This window comes from Podarcis muralis, chromosome 13, assembly GCF_964188315.1.
Source record: "Podarcis muralis chromosome 13, rPodMur119.hap1.1, whole genome shotgun sequence".
NCBI classification, from domain to species: Eukaryota; Metazoa; Chordata; class Lepidosauria; order Squamata; family Lacertidae; genus Podarcis; species Podarcis muralis.
The window spans coordinates 42,198,838-42,224,877 of record NC_135667.1 but is presented as its reverse complement, the minus strand read 5'-3'; the positions used below and the strand labels follow the sequence as shown (position 1 = coordinate 42,224,877).

At 45.5% G+C, this 26,040-nt stretch overlaps 1 protein-coding gene across 1 annotated transcript; it reads right to left on the bottom strand.

Moving 5' to 3' along the window:
- Nucleotides 1-864: 864 nt before the first annotated feature.
- DBF4B (DBF4B-CDC7 kinase regulatory subunit) lies at nt 865-22,946 on the bottom strand. The gene is given in 17 exon segments (XM_028703820.2): nt 865-1,293; nt 1,295-1,345; nt 1,347-1,403; nt 1,405-1,449; nt 1,451-2,242; nt 3,313-3,434; nt 5,075-5,195; nt 5,820-5,927; nt 6,308-6,353; nt 8,132-8,168; nt 9,317-9,369; nt 12,645-12,714; nt 15,637-15,687; nt 18,479-18,652; nt 19,780-19,949; nt 22,139-22,246; nt 22,823-22,946. Coding segments are annotated over 16 exon segments (2,088 nt in total). The 5' UTR covers nt 22,176-22,246; nt 22,823-22,946; the 3' UTR covers nt 865-1,139.
- Nucleotides 22,947-26,040: the final 3,094 nt, after the last annotated feature.

Genomic DNA, 26,040 nt, shown 5'->3' with positions numbered 1-26,040 from the left:
CCAGGTGTTACATGGGGTTGGGCAGTTGATCAGTTTTGAGCCGCAAGATGGTTTTGGGACAGAAATATTAGTGGGAAAACGATTGACAACAGGAGAGTGAACCGAGTGACTGGAGGAGTGTGGCAGTTGGGAAATGAGTTTGTGATTCTGAGGGAGAGAGGGGTGGGGGAGGGGCAAAGAGAAATGAGACAAAGGAAACCTTAAAGTATATATTTAAAAGTTAGGATAGCTATTGTGACCTTTAAGATGTTGTTATGTGAGGTCAGGAAATGAGAACTTTTAAGAACTCTGTATATAAAGATGACTGGCTTAGAATGTTTCTTTTCTTCATCGTGCATCTATGTTTAACGGTCTGTGCTCTGATCTGAGAGGATCCCAAAGCAAATATAGATCCACCCACATATCTGATGTAGATGTGCTCAAGTAATAATATAAAGGGAGAGGTGAACTAATCTCTTTTGAGTCAATAGGTGGAGATGGCAGATACTTTGAGGGAAACCTTGACTCAGTGGAGCAAAAGACAGGCTTTCTGCAAGGGATCCTGGGAAGTCACCATTTTGTGGGGTCTCAAAGCGGGAGATCTTAATTTCTATATATTAATATTGCAAGAGTAGAATCACAATTTAACAGCAATGTGGGATTCAAGGGTGCGAGATATTCATAAAGAGAAGCAGAAAGTTGGGAGAGTCATGGAATTGTAATCTTTTGCCCAATGTGGGGCTCAAACCCACGACACTGAGACTGAAGAGTCTTACGCTCTACCAATGGAGCTATGCTCTCCATGAATTCGAAAGCTGGATATAGAGAAATGGGAGAATTTTGGTAACCAGGACCTTAAAGGAAAATGACACGGAACAAGTGCAGTCAAGTGTTTGCCGTTGTTTATTTCGGTTCAAAGGGGGCGCAGAGCAGAAAAAAAGCCACATAAAGAAGCATACAAATCAAAGAGCACTTGTAAGGATGAATCCTGACTCCGTAGGATACTGGAGGAGAAAGGAAGACTTGGCGGTAACCCGCCTGGAAGAGGAGTGAGGGAGAAAGAAGCTCAGAGATGGAAAGAGGCAGAGCAAAGAGAGGACATAAGAGACAGAGATGGAGGAGGATGCAGAGCAGAGGAAGCAGGCCTCTGGAAGTGAAGCCTAGCTTATCCAGTTTTCCACACAAGCCCCAACTGCAGTTGAGTCCCCTCCATCTCCATACGGCTGTTCCTGTAACCCTAGTCCTCCTTGCAGCCTGAGATTGGCTGTTTTCTGTAGGAGCGCAAAAGAGAGATGGGATTCATAGTTGCTGCCTCACGCAGGTCCCTAGCAGTGCAGCATACGTCAATCTTGAAGGGAGATTGTTTATCCCATTCTGACATGGAAGGAGGGCTCTTTGCCTCAGGAGAAAGACTAGTCAGTGGGCAGAAAAGGGCTAGGACCTAGGCCCAGTTGCTGAGGTAACACACCAAGCTAGTTCAGATATATCCATGCAAGGCAAGCAGTGCTGGTCCACAGAGCCCAGCAGCATGGGGGCTATGTGCTTGCCCATGGGGAAGCCAGACATGCTTCTTGATTCAATACTAGGGCTGGGAAAGTCCCAAGAAATGCATGTGTCCTTCCCTTGATAGGGAGAAAGAGCAGCCACCTCGCCCTGGCCCAGCTGCTGCGCTGCGTCTTGGAGGCAGCCGGTGTCTAGAGCAAGAGGCTTAGAAGACAGACTGTCCCAAGTTAAGTGTGAGGGGCCAAGGTTGCTGAATGGTACCGCAGAGAAGCCGAGGGGTCTGGAAGCCATCTGATTCGGAGGGCATCCTGTCGTGCCAGCCTGCTGGTTCCCAGGGAGGAGCAACTCCTCATCCGGCAACCTGTCGTCTGAGGGATGCTTGGATAAGGCTCGCTTCTTTCTTGCCTGCCCGTGCAGGCTGCTCGAGAGCTTGCGTTTCCGAGACAGCACAGCAGGCTGAACTAGGAGCCCCCTCTCTAGGGGGACGGCACCATGGTCGGCCTCAGCGGAGGCTGCAGCCTCTGAGTGAGTGCTAGCAAGCAGCCTGCCCGCTTTGTGATGCTCGGATGCTGACCCCGGGGAGCCAAATGGCACCGGGGTGAGGAGCATCTCTAGGGGTAACTCTGCAAGATGGAGAAAGTCTTGGTCCTCGAGCAAGGGAGCTGAAGCCTCTGCGTTGACAGTCTGTCCTCCAGCAAACATGCAATAGTCCTCCAAACGAAATTCAGAATAGTCACCACTACAGGTACTGGGAGGCACCCTAAGAGGAAGAGAATATAAAGATAGCAAATGATATAAATATAGCACATTTGGGCCCCAGGTGAATATATTTTTCATACCTTTTAAAAAAATAAATCATTATTTTAGTGTTCCCAAACCAATTATCTGCTTCAGTTCTTCTACTGGAAGTTTTAATTTTATCCTATTACACAAAGAACAATGTCATTGGACTGCTTTATCTAGACGAAACGAAATAAAATGGCCCCACCCTGGGTTTTGTTCTTCAGTCAGAAGCATAACCATAAGACAGACATTCTTCTATATTTTTCAGCCACCTAGACAAACTTTTGTCACGAGCAATGAAGGGAATAATAGAATTAAAGAACTGGAAGGGACCCCAAGTGTCATTTAGTCCAACCCCCTGCAATACAGAAATCTCAATTAAAGCATCCATGACAAATGGCCATCCAACCTCTGCTTAAGAGCCCTCCACTTTCCAAGGAAGTCTGTTCCATTGTTGAACAGCTCTTACTGTCAGAAAGCTCTTCCTGATGTTTAGTCAGAATCTCCTTTCTTGTAACACAAATCCATTTATTCAGGTCCTATCATCCGGAGCAGGAAAAAGCAAGCTTGCTCCATCCTCCATGTGACAACCCTTGAGATACTTGAAGATGGCTATCATATCTCCTTTCTGTCTCCTCTTTACCAGGCATAAGATACCCAATTTTCTAAACCATCCCACAAAAGGCTCCAGGTGTGGTCTGACCAAGGCAGAATAAAGCAAGACTATTACTCCCCTTGATTAGTATTTTTGGCTGCTGCATCACACTGTTGATTCATGTTAAGCTTGTGGTCTAGTAAGACCTGTAAATCCCTTTTACATGTACTACTGGCAATCCAGGATTATGCTGCATGAAGAAGTGCTTCCTTCTGTCCATCCGGAACGTCCTGCCAAGTCAGTTTCTACAACTGTAGCCATGCAGCAGATCAGAATCCCTGAATATAGTCACAATACTCATCAGATTTCTGCAGTGATTCCTCAGTCCTTCAAAAAGAGCCGGATACTTATAACTCTTCACCCCCTCCAAAACCCATGAGTTAAACTTTCACCTCAGCGGTGGAGAGGAAGAAGAAACCACGAAGTCATTGGTCAGTTGAGAGAGGATGCTGTCCACGAGAGTGTAGTGGGATGGATCCAGTGCAAATTCTTTATGCCGTTGACTTTGAAGGTGCTGCAAAAGGCAAAATGGCTGCATCAGAGGCAATGGGAGAGGTCTGAAGATGGGAAGGAAATGAGAGATTCTGTACCAGCAAACCTCTTTATTTAAGCATCCAGACAAAATAAATAAGTGAGGAATTGCCTTGTTTAGGAGCTGGGAAGACTGGTATGACCTCAGGAGCTTACCCACCAAAGAAAAGCTGCTTTGGTGGGGAGATGGAGAAGGAGACTAGAACTGCCAGAGGAGAGGAAGTAATACTAAATCAGTGCCCAGCTGAATATGTTTGTGCCAATATTTAAGAAACTGGACCAATTTGGGGGTTTGCATTCTGCGCAACAGAAAACCACTGGTCTCCAAGGAAGTTACCAGGCTTTTAATTCTCAGGAGGGATAAACAGAGTCATGAGGACTTGTCCCTCCTCCCAGTCTATTCAGCACTGAATGCATTTGTTCTTCAGTGACATCTGCACTACCAGGCCTGGGAGACATTAGTACCGAGAGCTGTGCATATGCTGGGATTCTGTAAGAGCACAGAATGCAACACTATCACAGAACGTATCCTCCTGAAAAGCTCAGCTTCTTTAAAAACACAAGCAGATTTATCCCTTATGCTGCAAAGATGAGCCTGTCAGTACATGGCTAATGGTGCTGATGACTCCAAAGCCAGACAGTTGGCTGAATGAGAGCTGGGTCTGAAATTCCAATGGGAACTTTTTGCAGATCTTCAAAGTGGTCACGTGTGTGTGTGTGTGTGTGTGTGTGTGTGTGTGTGTGTGTAAAGGCAATACATATTCAGGGGATGGGGGGGAAATTGTGAAATTTTTGGAGTGGCAAAGAGCTTTACCTGAAAAACGACAGCAGCAACAAAGGCTTTCTATTTCCTTTATAAAAATGGAATTCTATTTCGGCCCACCTCCATATACAGTGGTACCTTGGGTTGCAGATGCTTCAGGTTACAGATGCTTCAGGTTACAGACTCCGCTAACCCAGAAATATTACCTTGGGTTGAGATCTTTGCTTCAGGATGAGAACAGAAATCGCGCGGTGGCGGAATTGTGGCAGCAGGAGGCCCCATTAGCTAAAGTGGTGCCTCGGGTTAAGAACGGTTTCAGGTTAAGAACGGACCTCTAGAACGAATTAAGTTCTCAACCCAAGGTACCACTGTACAATTCACCTGGAACAACACTATGATGTGATGCAAGGCCACTCAGAGGAGTCATTGAAGGGCAGATGTGGCCACCAGCTGTTTCGAGGACTTTTGGGGTAAAGTCATTCTTCTGGTAAAGCTCTTTGCCACTGAAAATTTAATATTCTCCTCATGCCTCCTCCAAAAATTGCATAAATCCCCCAAATGCTGCCATGGCCTGCAAATAGGTTTACAAAAAGAGCAGGGAACATTTTCAGCACAGCACTAGGCTGAACATGATATAAATTGGTATAGGAAAAGGCTTTAGTACTCTGACTAGCTTAGACCTTGTACTACAATGGAGCAGAGGTTACGTCCTCCAAGGCCAAAGCTGCAAAGCCTGGTGTAGCTTTAGTGCATGCAGTTCAGAATGTAGGTAGCTGTCCCAGGACTGGGCAGACACTGGTATAAATAGGGCTTGTTCTCCTTCAGAGGAAGCCTAGGTCTGGGGCAAGGGACTTTCTTACCGTCTGCAACTCTGCAAAGACTTCTTCACAACATTCACAGTAGCCTTTCTGTGCTTTGGGCATGATACAGCAGGCTGAAGGAGGGAAGAGCTCATTGGGTGACTGTTTGCTTTCCGGTGCTCTGCAGAAAGGGCAAGACAAACATATTCAGGACATTCCATTCCCCTGCTGCACAAACCCAGCATCCTACTTTGTTCCCTCCGCCTTCAGATTTGTTGACACAATTTAAAACTTTTATAGTCTCCTCAGCACTTGGGGGTCCCATCCAGGACTACCTTTGGTTTCTGAACTTCAGGCCTGCCCAACAATATTTTTGTGGCTTCCCTTTCTACACCTGTGGCAAAAATAGCTGGTGCTATGGGCAGGATTCCAGTTTATTTACCTGGTTTCCCCACCACATAGGCAGATTTGATTTGTCCTGTACAGTGGTACCTCGGGTTAAGTACTTAATTCGTTCTGGAAGTCCGTTCTTAACCTGAAACTGTTCTTAACCTGAAGCACCACTTTAGCTAATGGGGCCTCCTGCTGCCGCCGCGCCACCGGAGCCCGATTTCTGTTCTTATCCTGAAGCAAAGTTCTTAACCTGAAGCACTATTTCTGGGTTAGCGGAGTGTGTAACCTGAAGTGTAAGTAACCTGAAGCGTATGTAACCCGAGGTACCACTGTATATTTATTAGCAGAGCTTCCTAAGTTTTCCTCCCACGCCATTAGCTACCTTACCCACCCGTCCCCCACAAACACTTACTTTGAGCTGGAAGAGGTTCGTGGGGGTTGAAATGGGCTATGTCTTCTCAGCGGCCGGAAATACAGTTGGGGGAAATTCTTGAATTGTTGAAAGAATGGCCTGAGTTGCCTAGACAGAGCGAAAAACCTCTCAGTAAGTACTTGGGAAATGAACAAGAATGGCCCTTAGGAAAGCAGCATGTACAGAGATCCACCTACAGGACCTTCAAGGAGGGATAGCTGGGAATCATGCCAAGATGGGAGACATCATTGCCCACTTTATTCCCCTGGACCTCTCAATGGGTTTACCAGAGAAATCCGTACCCTGCATTATGTGGGAAAGATTGAAGAGTTTCTACATCAGAGGCCAGGGCAGGGGAACTGGATCAGGCTAGTGAGTCAGATCCAGAACTCCCCCATGGACTGCTTCGACAGAGCCAGGTGACATCAAGCTTCCAGTCTTTGAGAAATTAATAGGCAGGGGAAAGTCCCGTACTCCATGACTCTTACCTGCTCTCATCTTCAATTTTCAGGAATGGAGCTTTCAGCCTTACCACTAAGAAAGAAACATGAGAAGAAGAAAAGCAACTGTTGGCAGCTCTCGTTATTAAAATATCAGAGGAAAGATAGATACAGCCACCACCATCCCAGACTTTGGATTAGTGGAAAGGTCACAGGAAGCTAGGTAGTCCGGACACCTCTCTTTAAAAAGCTAAGCATCAAGTCATTACAGATTTGTGGAAGTCGGGAGGTGGGGGAGGAGGATTGCAGTTAAGCAGCCAGCTCTGAGGGGAAACAGCTGAGCAAGCTGTTGCAGGTGACTGTTACTTAAACACTGTGCAACAAGGCGATTATTATATTAAAACAACAGCCTGCCTCATGGGCAGGCACCATGCCAGCACCATGCCAACGCTGCATTGTTAGCAAGTGGGAGACAGTCCAGAACTGGCAGCCACAATAGCACATCTCCAGGGAACAGGAGATGTGGCTGGACCTTGTCGCCGGCACAAAGGAAGCCCGTCAGCAATTTTAAATACCAAGGGAACACTGGAGATTTCCCTGGAAGGGGGGGAAGAGGCGACAGAGAGAGCAAATAATGTACAGTGAGCTGTATATTTTTGGGACTCATTTTATGCTTGTGATTGGAAATTGTTTTGTTTTTAGTATTGTGTTTTAATTGTTGTAACCCATCCTGGGACCTTAAGAGTGAAGGGTGGATAGATAACAACAACCATAACAACATCACCATGGCATACAAAGCATATGCTAAAATGTACACAAGAAAAATAAATAAGTTAGCACAGTGGTTTTCAACCAGTGTTCCATGGCACCCTGGGGTGCCTTGAATGATGGTCAGGGGTGCTGCGGGCAACACTGGCCTCTGTCCCTCTTTCTTTCCCTCCCATCTCTGATGCCCTCTTGCATCTCTGCCTCCCAAAGGCTAGCACAGTTGCTTGTTGCAGCAGACCTGGCTACAAGCTCCGCAGGCAAATGGTGCCTCTGGGGCTGGTCAGGGGGTGCCGGTTGCCAGAAGCTGAAGTGGCCTCAGAGTAAGCAAGCAGGCAGGTGAGGCAGCCCAGCCAGCCAGTCCTTACTGTTGGGAATGGACAGACAAGTCCCAGGTCCCTGTGGGGCAGTGTGAGAAGGCACCTCTCTCTAGGGCAGGGCGGGCAGCTCAGAGACCAGGGGCAGCAGCAGCGACTGCCCGGAGGACTCCCAAGGAGAGGGGAGGGGAGGCTGAGGAAACACCCCACAAGGAAGGGTGTTCGATAAAGGGTGAGAGACTGCCAAGATCTGCAGGGAAGAGGTGACATAACTGGGCTCCTGAGACCCACAGGGGGGCCACATAAATAATTTGTTGGTCAAGGGAGGAGTGGACTCAAAAAGGTTGAAAACTTCAGTTAGCACAACCCAATGTAAGGTCCTAGCTCTTATTATTGCTAGGCTTGGAAACATGCAACACTTGTTTGGAAAAGCAAGATGAAGTGATGGGATTTTAACTGATCTGGACAATGCTGTCTCCTACCCATAGATCTGCAACTTTTCTTCCTGTTTCTTGTCTGCAGCCAAATTTTCTCCCTCAAATTTAGAGTTGTGTTTCTTTAAGTGTTCAGAATTGGAACTGACTCGTCTTTTTATTTTGCATGAAGTGATTTATATACGTTTTCTTGTAGCAAACCTCTTTGGCTTTCTCTCCCCGTCTCATTTAAGCACAGAGTGTACATCACCAAACCGCAATATGAATTTTGGAGTTTATGCAAGGCGATGGGAGGCAGCAGGTGACAACACAGGGCGCCCCCTGGCCTCCGGCAACACTGAAACCTCCATGCTTACCTTCCGAAGGCTGGAACCCAGAAGCAACCAACTTCACCTAACCCAAGGGAAATACACAGTAAGAGATGTCAGGACAATGAACGTGCAGCAAGCATAAAAAAGGCTGGCAGAGGCAGGCAAGAAAAAAGCCTAAATGCACACGGCAGCAGGTCTTCAAGGTTTCTGGCAGCTGGTCCCAGCAACACTGACTGCCAGTGCATGTAGCAGATGGTGTCCCACCCATTCTCCCAGTGCCAATGGTCAGGGAACATGCTTGTTCACATGGCAGTTTATGTAACAACAGAGCATATGAAAGTGGGTTATGCTGGTGTGCTCTAGAACTAGAAACCACAAGCCCATGGAAGAGGCGGACCTCTGTAGTCTCCCCAAACCCAGGTTCAAATTCTCAGTCTCCTACCCCACAGTTACACTGTGCTTTTGAGAACCTGTTTGCATAATATGAAATGATCTCCTAAGAATTGACAAACGCCTGGAAAACAGCCTCAAAAGTCTTCGAGCACAATTCAAAGTGTTGGTGCTGACCTTTAAAGCCCTAAACGGCCTTGGTCCAGTATACCTGAAGGAGCGTCTCCATCCCCATCGTTCTACCCGGACACTGAGGTCCAGCACCGAGGGCCTTCTGGCGGTTCCCTCACTGCGAGAGGCCAAGTTACAGCGAACCAGGCAGAGGGCCTTCTCGGTAGTGGCACCCTCCCTGTGGAATGCCCTCCCACCAGATGTCAAAGAGAACAACAACTACCAGACTTTTAGAAGACATCTGAAGGCAGCCCTGTTTAGGGAAGCTTTTAATGTTTGATGTATTACAGTATTTTTATATTTTTTTGGAAGCCACCCAGAGGGGCTGGGGAAGCCCAGCCAGATGGGCGGGGTATAAATAAATAATAATAATTATTATTATTAATTATTATTATTATTATTCTAGCTATATCTCTCCTGCTCTGGGGTGGGACAAAAACCGAGTCCATTTGTGGGAAGCCAATAGGGCCACAATCATTTCAATTGTGTGGGCACCTAACCTTCCAGACAAATCACATCAATCAGCCACAGAAAGAAAGGCCATGGTGTATCCTGCCCCTCCTGCTGTAGTGCAGGATTTACCACATCTTAAGCATGGCATTTCCCAGGCCTGTTACGATCCTGAAATCATAAAAGCTGCACAAAAATGTAACTCTTAACGTTACCAACCTTTGCCGTGGAAGGGTGCTTCTTAGACAACAGTCGTATGTAGGACAGCATTTCTGAGGAGGAAGGGCCATTAAGGAGAACAACATTGTATTCTACCCCCTAGAAAAAGATAAAAGAGTAGGGGAACAGGAGCACAAGCTAACTCAGGCAGTGTATACATTGCTGGCTTAAAACTCAGGAAGGCGTTTCTCAATTCAGATCGTATCTGGATTGGGAAAGAATGCATCAACATACTGTATTTCAAAAGAAACAACAGGTAGCTATTGATGCTGGCTAAAATCATGTGTACACCGCTTCTCAAGCCAGTGGTGGGCTAGTACTGCATGTGGAATAAATGGGAGTGTGGACACAACCTCACAGTTTCAACACTTGGGTGGGGGAGAAGAGAGAGGGAGGGGGAAAGAGGCCACACCCAGTTATCAAACCAACTTTGAGCACTTGTTAGGTCACCAACTTTTCAAGCAGCTGCTGCAGCTGTGCCCTGAACAGCAGCCTGGTCAGCAGACATTAGCAAGTGATCACACTTATCTTCACACCGTGGAAAAAGCTAACTTAAAACTTTACCTACTGATTTCTGCAGATCAAACACAGGAACAGGGTTGATCAGCGGACAATCAGTGTCAGAAACTAACTGAAAGAGGGATTAGAATGAGGCATAAAGGAGAGATGGGGCCCCACAATTAAGGTAAGGTAAAGGTAAAGGTAAAGGTAAAGGGACCCCTGACCATTAGGTCCAGTCGTGACCGACTCTGGGGTTGCGGCGCTCATCTCGCTTTATTGGCCAAGGGAGCCGGCGTACAGCTTCCGGGTCATGTGGCCAGCATGACTAAGCCGCTTCTGGCAAACCAGAGCAGCACACAGAAACGCCGTTTACCTTCCCGCCGGAGTGGTATCTATTTATCTACTTGCACTTTGACGTGCTTTCGAACAGCTAGGTTGGCAGGAGCAGGGACCGAGCAACGGGAGCTCACCCCGTCACGGGGATTTGAACCACCAACCTTCTGATTGGCAAGTCCTAGGCTCTGTGGTTTAATCCACAGCGCCACCCACGTCCCAATTAAGGTAATGTTTGTCTAATGATTGCATGAACCAACAAGCACTCAGGCTGAGGAACAAGCCTTCTTTTCTCCCACCCCAGCTTTCTCAGATGCTCGCTGCTGAAGCAGTACTGATGCCACAAAGAACTCTGCAACATCTCAACAGGTTTATCCTGCAAGACACCTGCTAAATATGCTTAACAATTCTGAAACTGAATGAGCAGGACAGAACATGTGCATTTAAAAAAAAAAAAATGCACACATTGTACAGAAGCAAAGCTTTTTGTATAGCGAATCACATAAATTACCTGGTAGCATTAGCTTATGTTGTTCCAGCCTCCCTGGTAAGGAAGAGGGTGGAACTACATCAGTCTTTTGGTCCAATTAAGGCTATGGTTGCCAACTAACAGAAAAGAGGCCCACCCCGGTGCATTTAGCAGCAGACTGACTCACAAAAATACAACTCAGCAAATGAGGCATTTCAGTGGAGAAGAATGTCTGTTGATCAATCTGCTGAGCCACGGGAGTCAGAGCTAGTAAGACTGTCAGCAATCCTAATCAAGACCCATGCAGAAGAGAGCGAGGGGAAATCTCCCCGGCAACCACCCCATACCAATGAAAAGCTCTTCCATCCATTGCTCTGGCCTGCCACCTTCCGGCAACGAAAAAGCACTGCGCTATTTCATGCAGAAAAGAGGTTTGCCTCTATAATGCGGTGTTATCGATTGAAATCAAGGTGATTTAAATCACTCTGGGAAAAAGACCAATTTAAATCATTGATTTACATCAAGTTTCCCATTTTGAAATCCATCATTTTCTGAGCAAGCATGCACTCTTAACTAGTTGCTCTAATAACTGGAGCATATTGGTCTGCATCTAAATAGAGCACAGGAAAATGTCTTATATTCACCCACCTAGCCAAGTAGTTTACTCTGGCTGGAAGTAGCTTTACGGGGTCCAACACAGAGAACTTGCCCATCACCAGATCCCTGATCCTTTAAACCAGAGATTGAACCTGGAATCTTCTGTGTGCTAAGCACACTTTCTGCTAGAGCTAAAATCCCTACCCTAAACCTCAAAGTAAGTTAAAAGCAGAATTCAAATCCTTTGGCGTTGCAACCCATATTTTAGGATAAAATAGGTTTAGATAGGTAAAGGACCCCTGACCATTAGGTCCAGTCGTGGCCGACTCTGGGGTTGCGGCGCTCATCTCGCTTTACTGGCCAAGGGAGCCGGCGTACAGCTTCCGGCCAGCATGACTAAGCCGCTTCTGGCGAACCAGAGCAGTGCACGGAAACGTCATTTGCCTTCCCTTGCCTTTTGACGTGCTTTCAAACTGCTAGGTTGGCAGGAGCAGGGACCGAGCAACGGGAGCTCACCCCATCGCGTGTATTCGAACCACGACCTTCTGATCGGCAAGTCCAAGGCTCTGTGGTTTAACCCACAGCGCCATCTGCGTCCCTTTTAGGTTTAGGTATATTGAGATAAAATATAAATTTAAATACAAGTTTTCATGAAGATTAAAAAAAGGTTTGCTGATTCATGCAAAACAGAATCGAAAGGATTTATGCCTGAATGCATGCAAAATGGACACAGACTAAAATAGACACATCTATCCCTAGCTCTGTCTCTCATCATTTTACACCCTCCATGCACTCCAGAATCTGCCCCATGTTCTCTTATTTATCTATTATACAGGATGATGCCTAGTACTGAGCTGTGAGATCCAGGTTTGTATCCCTGCTCAATTACAAAGCTCACTTGGTACCTTCAAACAAGCACCTTCTTTAGCCCAACTTGCCTCCCAGACTGTTACAAAGGCAGCATCAGACAACCCACCTTAAGCCTCTATAGCAGAACAGGAAATTTTATATTAAGATTTAACAGGACCTTGGGGTGGGAGAAACTTTCAAGTTGCTTGGAAGAAAGAAGCACACAAATTGTGTATTCCAACCATACAGGATCCTTTTAGGGAATCCCGGGAACTGTTAATTTTTTAATTTTTATTTTTGAGGGGGCAGTAGCAAGATTTCTGCTAGGTTGGGCACGTACACAGGGGGGAAACCATACCCTTTAATTCAAGATGCAAAAAGAAACCCACAAAACGTCAGCGCACAGAAGTTGTCTCTCTTAGGTAGGGAGCCCTGGTGGAAATTGAGGAGCCACACTGGTAAAAATATTTGGGAGAGTTCTTCCTTCACTGTCAGACTAAATGCTTCTTTTGCAAGACATGATCTATCTTTGCAAAGCCATCTGCATGGACACCCCACTCCAGATTAGAAAAAGGATACCATCTATGTGTATAATCTGTATCCCCCAGGATCGCGAAGTGGCAAGGATGCTGTTGCCGCAGGTGCTATCCTGAAAAAAAGAAAGAAAAGCAGAGAATGTATATAGCAATTACGGTACTAATCAGAGCACCTATAACAAATCAGGTGGGGCAGGGAGAATACTTTTCACGAAACAGGTGTAGGACCAAGGTAACTCACCAACTCAAAGGTTGTCTTGCCAGTACTCTGCTGTCTCAGGAAGGCCAACCCCCAGCTTTCTCATGGAGCAACAGACTACCACTAATAGTGACTGGTGTTTGTCTGACATACAAGCTCATACCACCTATATTATCTTTGACGATAACCCTGAGAGCTTTCTGTCTCTCCTGCAGCACATGAAACTAACCTGCTCGGTGGGCATATTTCTGTAGTATGTCTGCTCTCTGGATTGCATGGGGGAGACCTAGATTATTAATGTATCTATTTGTTTTGTCTGTCACCTGACACAAGGCAACTTACCATCACATTTGAAAACGTACAAAATCGTTTAAAACAACCACAATTAAAACCTAAACACTCTAATAAATATATGATAGAGAGGAAACGTCTGCTTCCAAGTGGGAGGGGGTATTATTAGCAACCCAACCCAACACTAGCCTTGACTCATCTGGGTGAAATTTATTGAAAGCCAGGATGAAAATTAAAGCCGGACCTGGCACCCAAAAGATGTCAGTGTTGGTGCCAACTGAGTCTAATTTTGAGAGCATTTCACAGGTGAGGGGTGGGGGGAAACAGAAAAAGGCCCTCTCTTTATTGTCATCTTCCAAGCCTCTCTCAGAAGAGGCACAAGGAAAATGGCCTCAGATGACACTCTTAAGGTCCTGGTATAATCTTGCCAGGAGAAGCAGTCAATCAGGTATTGTGGTTCTGGGCTGTATAAATATTTATAGGTTAAAAATAGCACCTTGAATTGGTCCCCAAAACCTATAGATAGGAAGCGCAGTTGTGCCAATACAGTGGTACCTCAGGTTAAGAATTTAATTCGTTCTGGAGGTCTGTTCTTAACCTGAAACTGTTCTTAACCTGAAGCACCACTTTAGCTAATGGGGCCTCCTGCTGCCGCCGTGCCGACAGAGCATGATTTCTGTTCTCATCCTGAAGCAAAGTTTTTAACCCAAGGTACTATTTCTGGGTTAGCGGAGTCTACAAGCTGAAGCGTATGTAACCTGAAGCGTATGTAACCTGAGGTACCACTGTACTGGTGTTAGTTCCCTGGGTAATCTGGTGGCTGCATCGACACCAGCTAGCCCTATGTCCATCGCAGTAATCCAATCAAGAGGATACTGGGAAATAGATCATCACAGCCAGGCCATCCCTGCCCAGATATGGGTACAGCTGGACCACCAACCAAAGCTGGGGGAAGACACTCTGTGCCACTGTGTCTATTACATTAACCCATCTCAGTCGGGGTTAAAGCTCAGTTTTGAGACAGAGGGAGTACAACTCTGTTGCTTTTGCTTGATCTCTCAGGGGCTTTTGATACCAATGGCCACAGTGTCCTGAAAGACTGCCTGCCCCTATGCAGTCCTTTAAGACCACTTAGATCTGGGGAAATTCCACTCATGGGACTGCACCCTAAAGAACATTATTGTATTTTTGTTCTAATGGATATTGTTTTTATATTGCACATAGATTAGAGATTTTTTTACATCTGAATCAGGAGATGCAGTGACTGTTCTGAACCGGTGCCTGGATGTAATGGAGAGCTGGATGAGGGCCAGCAAACTAAGACTGAATTCTGGTAAGGAGGCAACTCTGCAAGGAAGTGATTCCCAGGCACAACAGATTACCAGTTCTGGACAGGATTGCACTCCCTCTGGAAGAACAGGTACAGTGGTACCTCGGGTTAAGTCCTTAATTTGTTCCAGAGGTCCGTTCTTAACCTGAAATTGTTCTTAACCTGAAGCACCACTTTAGCTAATGGGGCCTCCCACTGCCACTGCACGATTTCTGTTCTCATCCTGAAGCAAAGTTCTTAACCCGAGGTACTATTTCTGGGTTAGTGGAGTCTGTAACCTGAAGCGTATGTAACCCGAGGTACCACTGTATGTGCTTTCGGGGTGCTTCCAGAACCATTTTTGTCACTGGAAGGCTAGGCAGTCTTCCTGGTGAGGAGCACCTATTACCTTAGGTTTGGTACGTCAGTTACAACCTTAACTGAACAAGGAGAGCTTGGCCACTATGATTCATGCATTGGTAACCTCACAACTGGACTATAGTGAGGCATGCATTGAGACTGGACTAGATGGTACAGAATGTTGTAACAAGGGTGGACTCACAGATATTTTACCTGTAAGGAGGGAGCTACAGCAGTGGCTGATTAGCTACCGAGCTATGTTCAAGGTCACATAAAAGCTCCAATGATCTTGGGACCAGGTTACCTGAAAGACCATCTGCCCCTGTACAGACCTGTTAAGATCGTTTGGATCATCTGGGGAAATTTTACTGCACCCTGCAGAACATCACCTAAAACTGGGCATTAGCCACTGCTGCCCCCATCCTTTGGAATATCCTTCCCTCTCTATACCATCCATAAGTTGCTTCAAAAGACCTATTTTTGCCCAGGTTCTCTATGACTCATAAAAAAAAAATTCTGTTTTTTTATGATACTGTTTTATGTAAGAGATTTTAAATATTAAGCAGTTTTTAAAATGCTTATAAATAAATGAATAAAGCAACAGAAGAGGACCCTAGAGAATCCTCAATGCCACAAACCTGATCCTTCCGGGGTGGTGCAGCCTCATTTAGAACAGGCTGAACTCCACTCATCTGGTCAGAGGAACCACCCACTAACTAACAGCATCTCAGTCTTGTCTGGGTTGAGCTTCAGCTCACCGAATTATTTTTCAGTTAGGTTACCTATTGGTTGCATTTCAACTCTGCTGTTTTATCCACAACTGTGAGCCATCACCCCACCCCAAGGATGAACAAAGTGATTGGTAGGGTTGCTCACCTGACCCCTGATGGCTTTATGCAAGAGCTTTTTCCCACGACTGATCAGGTTCTGCATAAAGAGTTGGGGAGGGTGTGGGGAAGAATGGGGAGGGGAAAGAATTGGGACAAAGGAAACAGCAGGTTAAAACAAACGGAGAAATCAGATTTCACTGGTCTTGGCAATGGGCTTTATCGGTTCCTATTCATCACTTCTTCATAAGCATTAGGCATTAGGCTTATTTGTGCGCTCTTAGTCCAGTTTAACAGTGGGACGCGGGTGGTGCTATGGGTTAAACCACGGAGCCTAGGACTTGCCGATCAGAAGGTCGGCGGTTCGAATCCCCGCGACGGGGTGAGCTCCTGTTGCTCAGTCCCAGCTCCTGCCAACCTAGCAGTTCAAAAGCACGCCAGTGCAAGTAGATAAATAGGTACCGCTCCGGCGGGAAGGTAAACAGCGTTTCCGTGCGCTGCTCTGGTTCGCCAGAAGCAGCTTAGTCATGCTGGCCACATGACCCAGAAGCTGTACACCGGCTCCCTCGGCCAATAAAGCGAGATGAGCGCCGCAACCCCAGAGTCAGTCATGACTGGACCTAATGGTCAGGGGTGCCTTTACCTTTTTAGTTCAGTTTAACGGGTTTTGGGGCATCACAGCTGGACTTCTTAAAATCAGAAGTGGGAAGGGACGGTTGGACAGATACATACATACATACATACATACGGGGAGCAGGAGCAGCTATGGCCAGGAATGAAAAAACAAAAACAAAACTTATGTCAAGGTCAGCAAATGGAATGCCCATGCAGATCTCCTCTTCTTAGAAAAGACGTAAGTGACAGTAAGCACTCGAAAACCTGGTTTGGTTGAAGTGAGATTTTTTTTTATGGTAAAATGGGGCATGGCTATCTGATGCTTGAAACCCTGTCCCCCCAGAAGGGTGTTTTGCATCCAAGGCAACAGAAGACCACATTTTTTTTAAAGCAGCTGCAGCCATTCTTCCCAGCTAGCCCAAACACTGGAAGAAAATGTTTATCTGTCTGATAAAACCTCTGCAGCTTATTAGGACTAAAGAGGCTCGTGCACATTTTTCTTCTTTTTAGCCTAAACAATAAAGTTGGGGGAGGGCAGGAACCTCTGCACTGCTAAGTAAAACTGCTTTTGGGCAGTGGAGAGAGATAAAAAGGCTGAGCTAGACATGACAATTGTGTAAATTGGAACTAGCATGCACTTCGCTGTTTTTGCTATATAGCCTAAATAACATCAGGTCTGCAAAAAATTAAAAAATAAAAAATCTCCCCATTGGCGACAGTGATGGGTGATAAACATGGGCTTCCACCCTGATGTAAATAAAAGTAGGGGGGATTTTTGCTGGTACCATGGCAGAAGGGAAAGGGCTTAACTCTACTTCTGGGTCACTGCAGGCCTATCTGTGGTTGTTTACAAAAAGATGCCCGCTTGTTTCATTCATGCTATTAACATCACATCTAATTTGGTCCAAAGATGGGTCAGTGTCCTGCCTCAAACAGAACCAGAGCCAGAGAACCCCTTCCCTTCATTCATTCTTGGTCTCCAGCATTAAAAAAAGAAAAGAAAAAGGTACTGGGAAACATGGAACAAGTGAAGTCCCCCCCCCCCCATGAACTAATCCATCTTTTAAAAATGTCAGTTGAAAACATGCTTCAAAGCCCAGAGGTTTTCTTTAAGAATTCAGAGCAAACAAAAAAAAAAGGTTGCATTGGCAAGGTTGATATTTAAGTAGCCTAGTAATTCTCATACTGAGCGCAGGGGCTGCTAGCATGCCACAAAAAGGAAGTTAATTTTTAGGGCAGTATTCAATGCACTTGTCCCATCAGCACAAGGACTTTTGTCCAGGCAATGGGATTTCTCCTCCCTCTCTTCCTGTCCACCACTGTGGTGTACAGTCATACCTTGGAAGTTGAACAGAATCCATTCCGGAAGTCCATTTGACTTCCAAAACATTCGAAAACCAAATCACAGCTTCTGATTGGCTGCAGGAAGTTCGGGTTCCAAAAGAACATTTGCAAACCAGAACAATGGTTTGTGGCGTTCGGGAGCCAAAATGTCCGAGTTCCAGGGCGTTTGGGATCCAAGGTATGACTGTAAGTGCTAGAGTGTTGAACTTGGACATTGAAGATCAGGGTTCTTAGCCCCACTCAGCCATGGACCAGTCACACTCAGCCTAACCTACCGTATTCTTTGCTCTATAAGACACACTTTTCCCCTCCTAAAAAGTAAGGGGAGGTGTGTGTGCGTCTTATGGAGAGAATGCAGGCTGCACAGCTATCGCTGAAGCCAGAAGAGCAAGAGGGATCGGTGCGTAGCGATCCCTCTTGCTCTTCTGGCTTCAGGGATAGCCACGCAAAGCCACTTGAGTGCAGCGGGAGCGCTCCTGGCTCTTTGCTCAAGAGGCTTTGCGTTGCTTTCTTGTTTCTTGTTTTCCTCCTCTAAAAACTAGGTGCATCTTATGGTCGGGTGTGTCTTATGGCGCGAAAAATACGGTACTTCACAGCGTTGTTGTGAAGATAATATGGGGAAAGGGGAAGAGCTCTGTATGCCAACTCTGAGTTCCTTGAAGAAAAAATGAGATATAGATACAATAACAAACAAACTTGTTCTGGGTTTTCCCCCAGCTCTCCAGATTTGAGGAGAGCACTGGTAGGTGGGTGGGTGGGGAGTTCTATTGCGAAAAAATACATAAAACTCCTAGTCCCCCAACCCACCCCGCCTAGTCCCAAAGTCCTAGTCCCCCAACCCACCCCGCCTAGTCCCAAAGTCCTAGTCCCCCAACCCACCCCGCCTAGTCCCAAAGTCCTAGTCCCCCAACCCACCCCGCCGCATCTCTTACAGTGTCTATTGGCTTGTGTGAGGGACCCCTTTGGAGCTCTGCAGAAGGCCGGGACCCAGCTTGAGCATCCTTCAACGCAGAACTACTTTGCTTTTCCATCCACCTCTCCCGCCTGGCCTCTTGGCTACTGGAGACAACGCAAGTCACTTCTTTGCTCAGAAAACTTTCAACAACCTGGAGCCAGAAACAAACAGGAAGACAGTTTCACAGCTGATCATTAATCTTGACTGATTAATGGTGGACATTTCTTGCTTGGAATGAGTCACGACAGCTGCACACATACACCATACATTCAAAGCACTTTCCCCAGAAGAATCCTGAAAACGATGGATCGTTAAGGGTGGTGAAATTTGTAGCTCCATGAGGAGTAACTACAATTCCCAGGATTCTTTGGGGGAAGCCTATGGTGCGTGTGTGCTGCCAATCCTGCTAACAAACAATCCTAAATTGGGGAGGTTGACGGAAGACCAACAGTATGAAGGCTACATACATGTTATACCTTTAAAGCATGTTTTCCCCTGCAAAGAATTCTGGGCACTGTAGTTTGTTAAGGGTTGCTGGAACTGGAACTACAGCACCCAGAATTATTTGAGGGAAATAAGGTGCTTTAAAGGCACATCATGTGTATGCAGGTGAAATTATCTGAGCCTGTCTTGTTCACACACATCATGCAATATTCACACAATGCCAAGTGGATTTCCTCAGCAAGCTATAATCAGTGCAACCAACCAATCCTTCCAGTTCATTATTATTATTATTATTATTTTAATCTGACTGGTAATTTGGAATAGTTGACAATTTTGTGGAAATGTCTTTCCTGTTCTGCTTCCAAAACTGCAGCGCCTTAAGGAAAAGACGACAGAATGCAAGGGAAAACTTGGTACGTCCCAGTTTCCCCTGCGGTTAAGTTGCAAGAGGGTGGCCAATAGTACTGAACTTTGAAAAGACCATGCACATCTATTGACTGAGCCAAGAGTAAGCTAGCACGTTTAAACTGATGACTGAAATGCCCACCTACCCATTTCTGATCTAACTGTGCTACAGTGCTGAACTGGTACAAAGAAAAATGTTGGGACCCCTGCCTGTGTGGAAGCCACACCTGCTTCCCTGGAGACATTGCACTTCCTGGTGCAATGGGCAAACTCTGTCCACTCACGGATGAGGGACACTCATTCTGCATATGCTCAGAGGCATTCTAGATGGAGTCCTCCCTGTCAAATTGGTTCTAGTTACAATTATGCCTGACTGAACTGTAACATTGGCTTTCCTACCAGTAAGAGAAACACTCCCACTGTACTCACCCCACCTAGTTGCTTCACACACTCTGCCAAAAACTCCAGATTCTTGCCCCTGGGGAGGTCCAGGTAGAAAGATTTCCCAACCAAAGGACGGCTTCTGGCTGAACGGGCAGCCTCCTCTCGTTTCCTTGTTGCTTTCAACTGGTTCTTCTGGGCGCGGCCATCTAGACTGGCTGCAAAGTAATGAGGGATGTTTTCCAATCACATTGCTTTCTTCTCTGTTTTCTTCTGCCAGCTATTTCTGTTTGCGACACCAAGGGCTAGTGTGGTGTAGTGGTTGCAGCAGGGATAGTCAACATGGTGCCCTCCAGTTCTTGCACACTACGATACCCATCACCCCTGACCATTAGCAATGCTGGCTGGGGCTGATGGGAGTTGTAGTCAACAACATCTGGAAGGCACCACAGTGGTTACCCCAGGAGACCTGGGTTCAAATCCCCACTCAGCTAAGAAGCTCACTTGGTGACCTTGAGCTAGATACTGTCTCTCTATCTAACCTACCTCACAGGATTGCTGTGAGGATAAAATGGGAAGAGAACAGTGTATACTACCTTGAACCCTTTGGAAAAAAGGTAGGGTATAAATGCAATAATTAATTAATAAATAAATAGAATGTTGTAAATTGATGTGACCTTGCCCCTATGTTAAACATTTGTGAGATCAATGGTGTTCTATATATTGCATCTTTGCTGTTTATAATAAAGGTTTATTGTAATCATTCAGAGTGAGTTGGTTTCATTATTGGGTTGAAGCCAGAGAAAGTTACAGGGCAACCCTACATATGTCTGCTCAGAAGTGTGTATACTACATGGACGCTCGGGTTGCGAACGTGATCCATGCGGGAGGCATGCTTGCAACCCGCAGCGCCACATCTGCGCACGCGCAGGTTGTAATTTGGCGCTTCTGCGCATGCGCTGAAACCCGGAAGTAACCCGTTCCGGTACTTACGGGTTCGGCATGGTGCGCAACCTGAAAACATGCAACCTGGAGCGTCTGTAACCTGAGGTATTTGTACAATGTACAAATTGCAGCCTTAAGTTATCCTTTAAGCTACAATGGTATGCACACTTATTCGGGTATAAGCCCAACTGAACACTGTAAGATTTACTTCTGAGTAAACATGCACAGGATTGTAGTGTTAGTCCCTTTGAAACCAATGGGACTTCAGTTGTGCCCACCGATTTCACTGGGACTAAAGCACCCTTCCTCTACATCAAAACCATAACTTGCCAATATTCTGTTAGTAGATATTATTTCACCATCTATTGAATTTTACATTACCTGATTTAAAACACTACTCATGAGGACTTATTTACATCACACTGAATTGTTACAGGATGTGATTTATGTTGTACATTATTTCATCACTTCTATGGGTTGTAAATTGCCTTGAGTACAGCAGTGCAGAAAAGGAGGTAATGAATTAAAAATAAAATGTGAAAGGAACTCCTTATCCTTCCTTTCTCTTTTAAAGCTTTAAAAAGGTTTGGGTCCAAGTTATTGGAAGGCCCAAGAGCACTTTGAGCGCAACATCTGATATCAACACAAAACCAAGTCCTCAGTGTTATCAGCCCAATCGTGTGGAATACTGTCCCAACAGAGATTCAGCAGGTGTATTCTGTATTAATCTTTACATTTATTTTTTTAAAACTTCTATGCTGCCAGGTTTTTGTAGACAATTAAAAAAATCATTTTTGTTACAGTCAGTTGGTGATCTGTGGTTTTGGTTTTTATTGTACATATATTTGTTATATGCCATACTTAATTTTTTAAATAAATTGTTGTATGTAAGTACAGTATTTTTATAAACGAACAGGTGGAAGTCCTGCTTGTCACCAAGTGCAATTACTGTAAATTGGCATATAGAAAGGGGAGAACATTTTCCAGAGTGGCCCCAAGGCTCTGGAACTCTTTATCAACTGGGCTCTTGGAAAGATCCGAGAACTCAACTATTCTTGCTGAGTTTTCCTTGAAGATTTTTGGAATTAAAAGAAATTGCTGTGTTTTCCTGCTGCTGTTGATTTTGATTATATTGGACTTTAATTTCATCTGTCTGTTTTATTATGTATTGGCTTGTCAATCTTTTTTATTTGTGATTGCATTAGGCTGCTTTTATGGATGCCACTTTGAGAGAGCTTTTGCTTTTAAAGGCAGCATAGAAGCATTTTAAATAAAAATAAATTCACAGTTATCTATGCTGGCTAGGGGACTCTGCTTCATCTAGAGATTGTGTGTTGTGTTCAGCTTTTATTCAGAGCAGACTCACCAAAGTTAAGGGACCCAAGTTTGCCATGGCCATTCATTTCAGTGGGTCTACTCTGAGTAAAAGTTAGAAAGACAGCCCATGGGTGCATTCACTCACCAAGATTTTGCCAGTGCCGAAGCGTCCAGTCAGCCATTTTAGCAGAGAAAGCTGGGATGGCCTAGGCCAGTAGAATCCTCAGCATAAAAAAATAATCACTTCAGAAGGCTAAAATAAAAGGAAAATAAAGTTATCAGCCTTGAAGTTGTCGCTTTTTGAGGACATTTGCTGAAGCTCCAAGAATATTTAAAACAAAGCGTTCCCAAGAGCGCAGATAACAGTTCTGCTATACTGCAGACCAGAAAACCTTCTCATATTAAGGCAGTCAAATGCACTAACCCCGTAACAGGCCCTTAAAGAGGGAATAACTGCACCCCAAGCATGCCTCAGCCAACTCTCAGCTTTCTTTTCCTCCAAATTCACATGACAAAAACTGCTTTGTTTTCACAATGACCCGCATGTTTCAGGCCCCCCTCTGCACCCGCCCTTGCAGGCGCGTTGTCCATTCAAAAAAATAAATGAACACACAGAGTAACTGGGGAATCATAACTCTTGCATTCACTGGGGAACACCAGGCAAGATCCCAGCGGCACCCATTAACATGGCGAAAGCTATTTAGCAATAATGTGTGAACAAACACGTTCGCGAGACCAAAAACACTGCAATTGAGTAAAAGGCTTTAAGCAGATCCCATCAGTGGGATCCTCAGCCAGCATTCCTTAAAAAACCGGACCTTTTACTTACACGTAAAACTTTCATCCGCCCATGAATTTAAGACCTTGTTTTCCCGAAACTGCCAATGGATCAAGTTTAAATTTCCTGCCAATAGCTATAGTGGTTAAAGAGTTTGTGAGCTACGGCGGCCGGGAAGGGCAAAACTGAGGGGAGAGGGAGGGGCTTAAGAGGGGGAGGCTTACATAGGAAACTCCTCCAGATGCAATTCGGATGGCGTTATGCATTGGGCGGAGTGCGGTTTCAAGTGAAAGGCGAGGGAGAGGTTCACTCAAAACCACCTCCCTGCCTCTGATTTCCTTGTTATTCATGGTTACTTCATAAAAAAGGCTACATATCCTATGCTGCAGCTATGCTCTCCCACCCACTAACTGGGAGCTCAATGGATTTATTGGTTATGGGGCTGAAAGTCAACTGCTTCGGGCTCTGATAAAAAACCATGGGCTCACATGGCACAAGGGTGGGGTGCTGATGTATCCTGTTTTACATGAACCAGTCCTCTTTTGAAAGGGCTGTCCACTTGAAGCCATGGGTGTAGCCATGGGAGGGCAGGGGGGGCAGCTGCCCCTATATATATGTAACAAGAAGCCGAAAGCACCAGCCTGAAGATGACGAGTGAGACCTCGTCGAAACGTCGCCTAGACACCCCATCTTTTACACGGGAAGACACCCGAGGACACCAAAACCTGCATTCCTGTACCCGTGAAAATCTACGAAAGCAAATATATATATATATATATATATATATATATATATATATATATATGCCATTTACCTTCCCACCGGAGCAGTACCTATTTATCTACTTGCACTTGACGTGCTTTCGAACTGCTAGGTGGGCAGGAGCTGGGACAGAACACCGGGAGCTGACCCTGTCGCCGGGATTCGAACTGCTGACCTTCGGATCGGCCAGTCCTAGGCTCTATGGTTTAGACCACAGCGCCACCCGCGTCATTCGTATACTGTATCTATATATCACTTAACTGAGGTCCTCCCCCCCCCCCAATAAATCCTGGCTACGCCCATGCTTGAAGCCCAGTTTAAAGATGATGCACCAGAAGAGGGTTGGACTAGATGACCCTCAGGATCCCTTCCAGTCTGACTGTCCATTTAAGAGAAGTATGTTGTGCAGCAGTTATTAATCATGGACAGAAGAGTAGGCCAAGCTAATTTTGTTTGGCTGGTTGGCAACCCTGATGTAGGTTACTGGGGTTGGAGGTGGGGAAATCAGGATTCTGTTACTGTCCCAGCTGTGTGGGTGCCTTTCCTCATCATCACTGCAATCCCATGGTGGGGAAAGCTGCAAGTGATGGGTTTTCTATCAATCATGCCACCCAAAAGTGCAAGATGGAGAACTCTGAGGTTAAGGCACTTTAGGGTAACTCATCTATGCCAAATGATATGGAGTGTATGCTTTCTACATAGTAATCCGAGTATAGACATTGCATTCAGCATCACTCTGGGCAGGCCAATTTCTTTCTTACCCTCCCAGATGTCTGAATTATTCAGAATGAATGGAAAGGTGTCAACATGACAAGGGTTGAAGACAGCTTACTAGGCATTTTGTTTGTCAATTAATGACAGGTTCATTTAGGAGAGCAAGCAGGGTTTTTTCCTTCCAGCCTATACTACAGTTGCAATGAATACTGGAAACCCCAAAGCAATCATTTTTTAAGTTTGGTGTGTGTGTGTGTAGCATTGATTCTGTGTAGCACTATCTTTCCAAGTATATATATATATTTAATGACTTCTGAACATTTTCATTTTACAGCACATACAGGGTGGTAAAGGGGCTTCCGATGGCACCTGTTTTGTGGAACACATCTGAAATACGGTGGGCTCAAACAGGGGTATGCATCAGGAATTGATTGACTAGCAGAGGCAGGTGGCTGGTTGGTTGCCAGACTCCTACAGTTGCTATAAAGACTGATGGTTTTCACTCGCCTGTGCTGAACGCCATACATTTGACCTGCTACTTGAATCTTGCACTGTAGCTGTTTTTAGTATTTTAAAGTAATTATAAGAAAAATTGAACAGCTATTTGAATTTGACCTGCCATTTGAATTTGGATGGGGGATTTTTAATAACTTGTTCCTCCTTGACAGTATGTTCCCCTCATAAAAACTTAACTTTCTTCTTAGGTGTTTCCTGACTATTGAGGCCAGTTTTAAACTGCCTTCTCTGCTGGCTTGATGTTTTACTGTATTGATATACTTTACTGTATTTCAGAGCTACTGACAGTGATCTTTCAGAATTATTGGAGAATGGGTCAGATGCCAGGAGACTGGTGGTGAGTAAATGCTGGTCTCATTTTTAAAAAATGGGTGGTGGTGGCTGATCATGTGAAAAGAATCCAGAAGCTAATGCAGTTTATGCTTGTGAAAACACTATACCTTTAATGTACATTTAATGTACATTCAAAACACATCATTTCCCTCCAAGAATCCTGGGCATTGTTTACCCATCAGTTACAATTCCCAGCAACCTGTAACAAACTATAGTGTCTATAATTATTTGGGGAAATAGTGTCCTTCAAATGTGCTCTAAAGGTACAGTGTATACATATGAGTTCCATTCTTCTTCTTCTTCTTCTTCTTCTTCTTCTTCTTTGGCGATCACTCGTAGCCGAGTAAGATTGTCTTCCATGAACACGGTCTTACCAGTGAGTCCGTGACTGTGGAGGCTAATTCTGGATCCACACATCCTTCCACAGTGGAAACTGTTGAGAAAACCATGAGGACAATCTACACTGACTAGTTCAGGATCATGGGCGTAGCCAGGATTTATTTTTTGGAGGCCAGGCTTGGGTTGGGTGGGCAGAACTGGGTTATCTGCAACACAATTAGCCAGTTAAGTATTTTTATTTTTTACCTGATTTAGGGGGGCAGCTGCCCCCTCCCCATCTCCTGGCTACACCCATGTTCTGGATGCCCCGATTTAAGGAGGACATTGACCAACTGGAGCATGTTAGCAGGTGAGCGACTGGGACGGTGCGAGGTGCGTTATGTCTGGAAAAGTAAGTCTTTCCAGGGCAGTGTTTATCTTGGAAAAATGAGGAATACCAGGGCTGTCAGGACAAAGGGCTGGAGCAGACTTTCTCTGCCGCTCCAAATGGCAAAACCCTCTGCAAAGAGTTGTGGAGTTGGGATCCCGAGGGTTATCTACTCCAACCCCTTGCATGTGCAGGAATCTCAGCTAGATCATCCATCACATCTAAAAAACTCTTACTT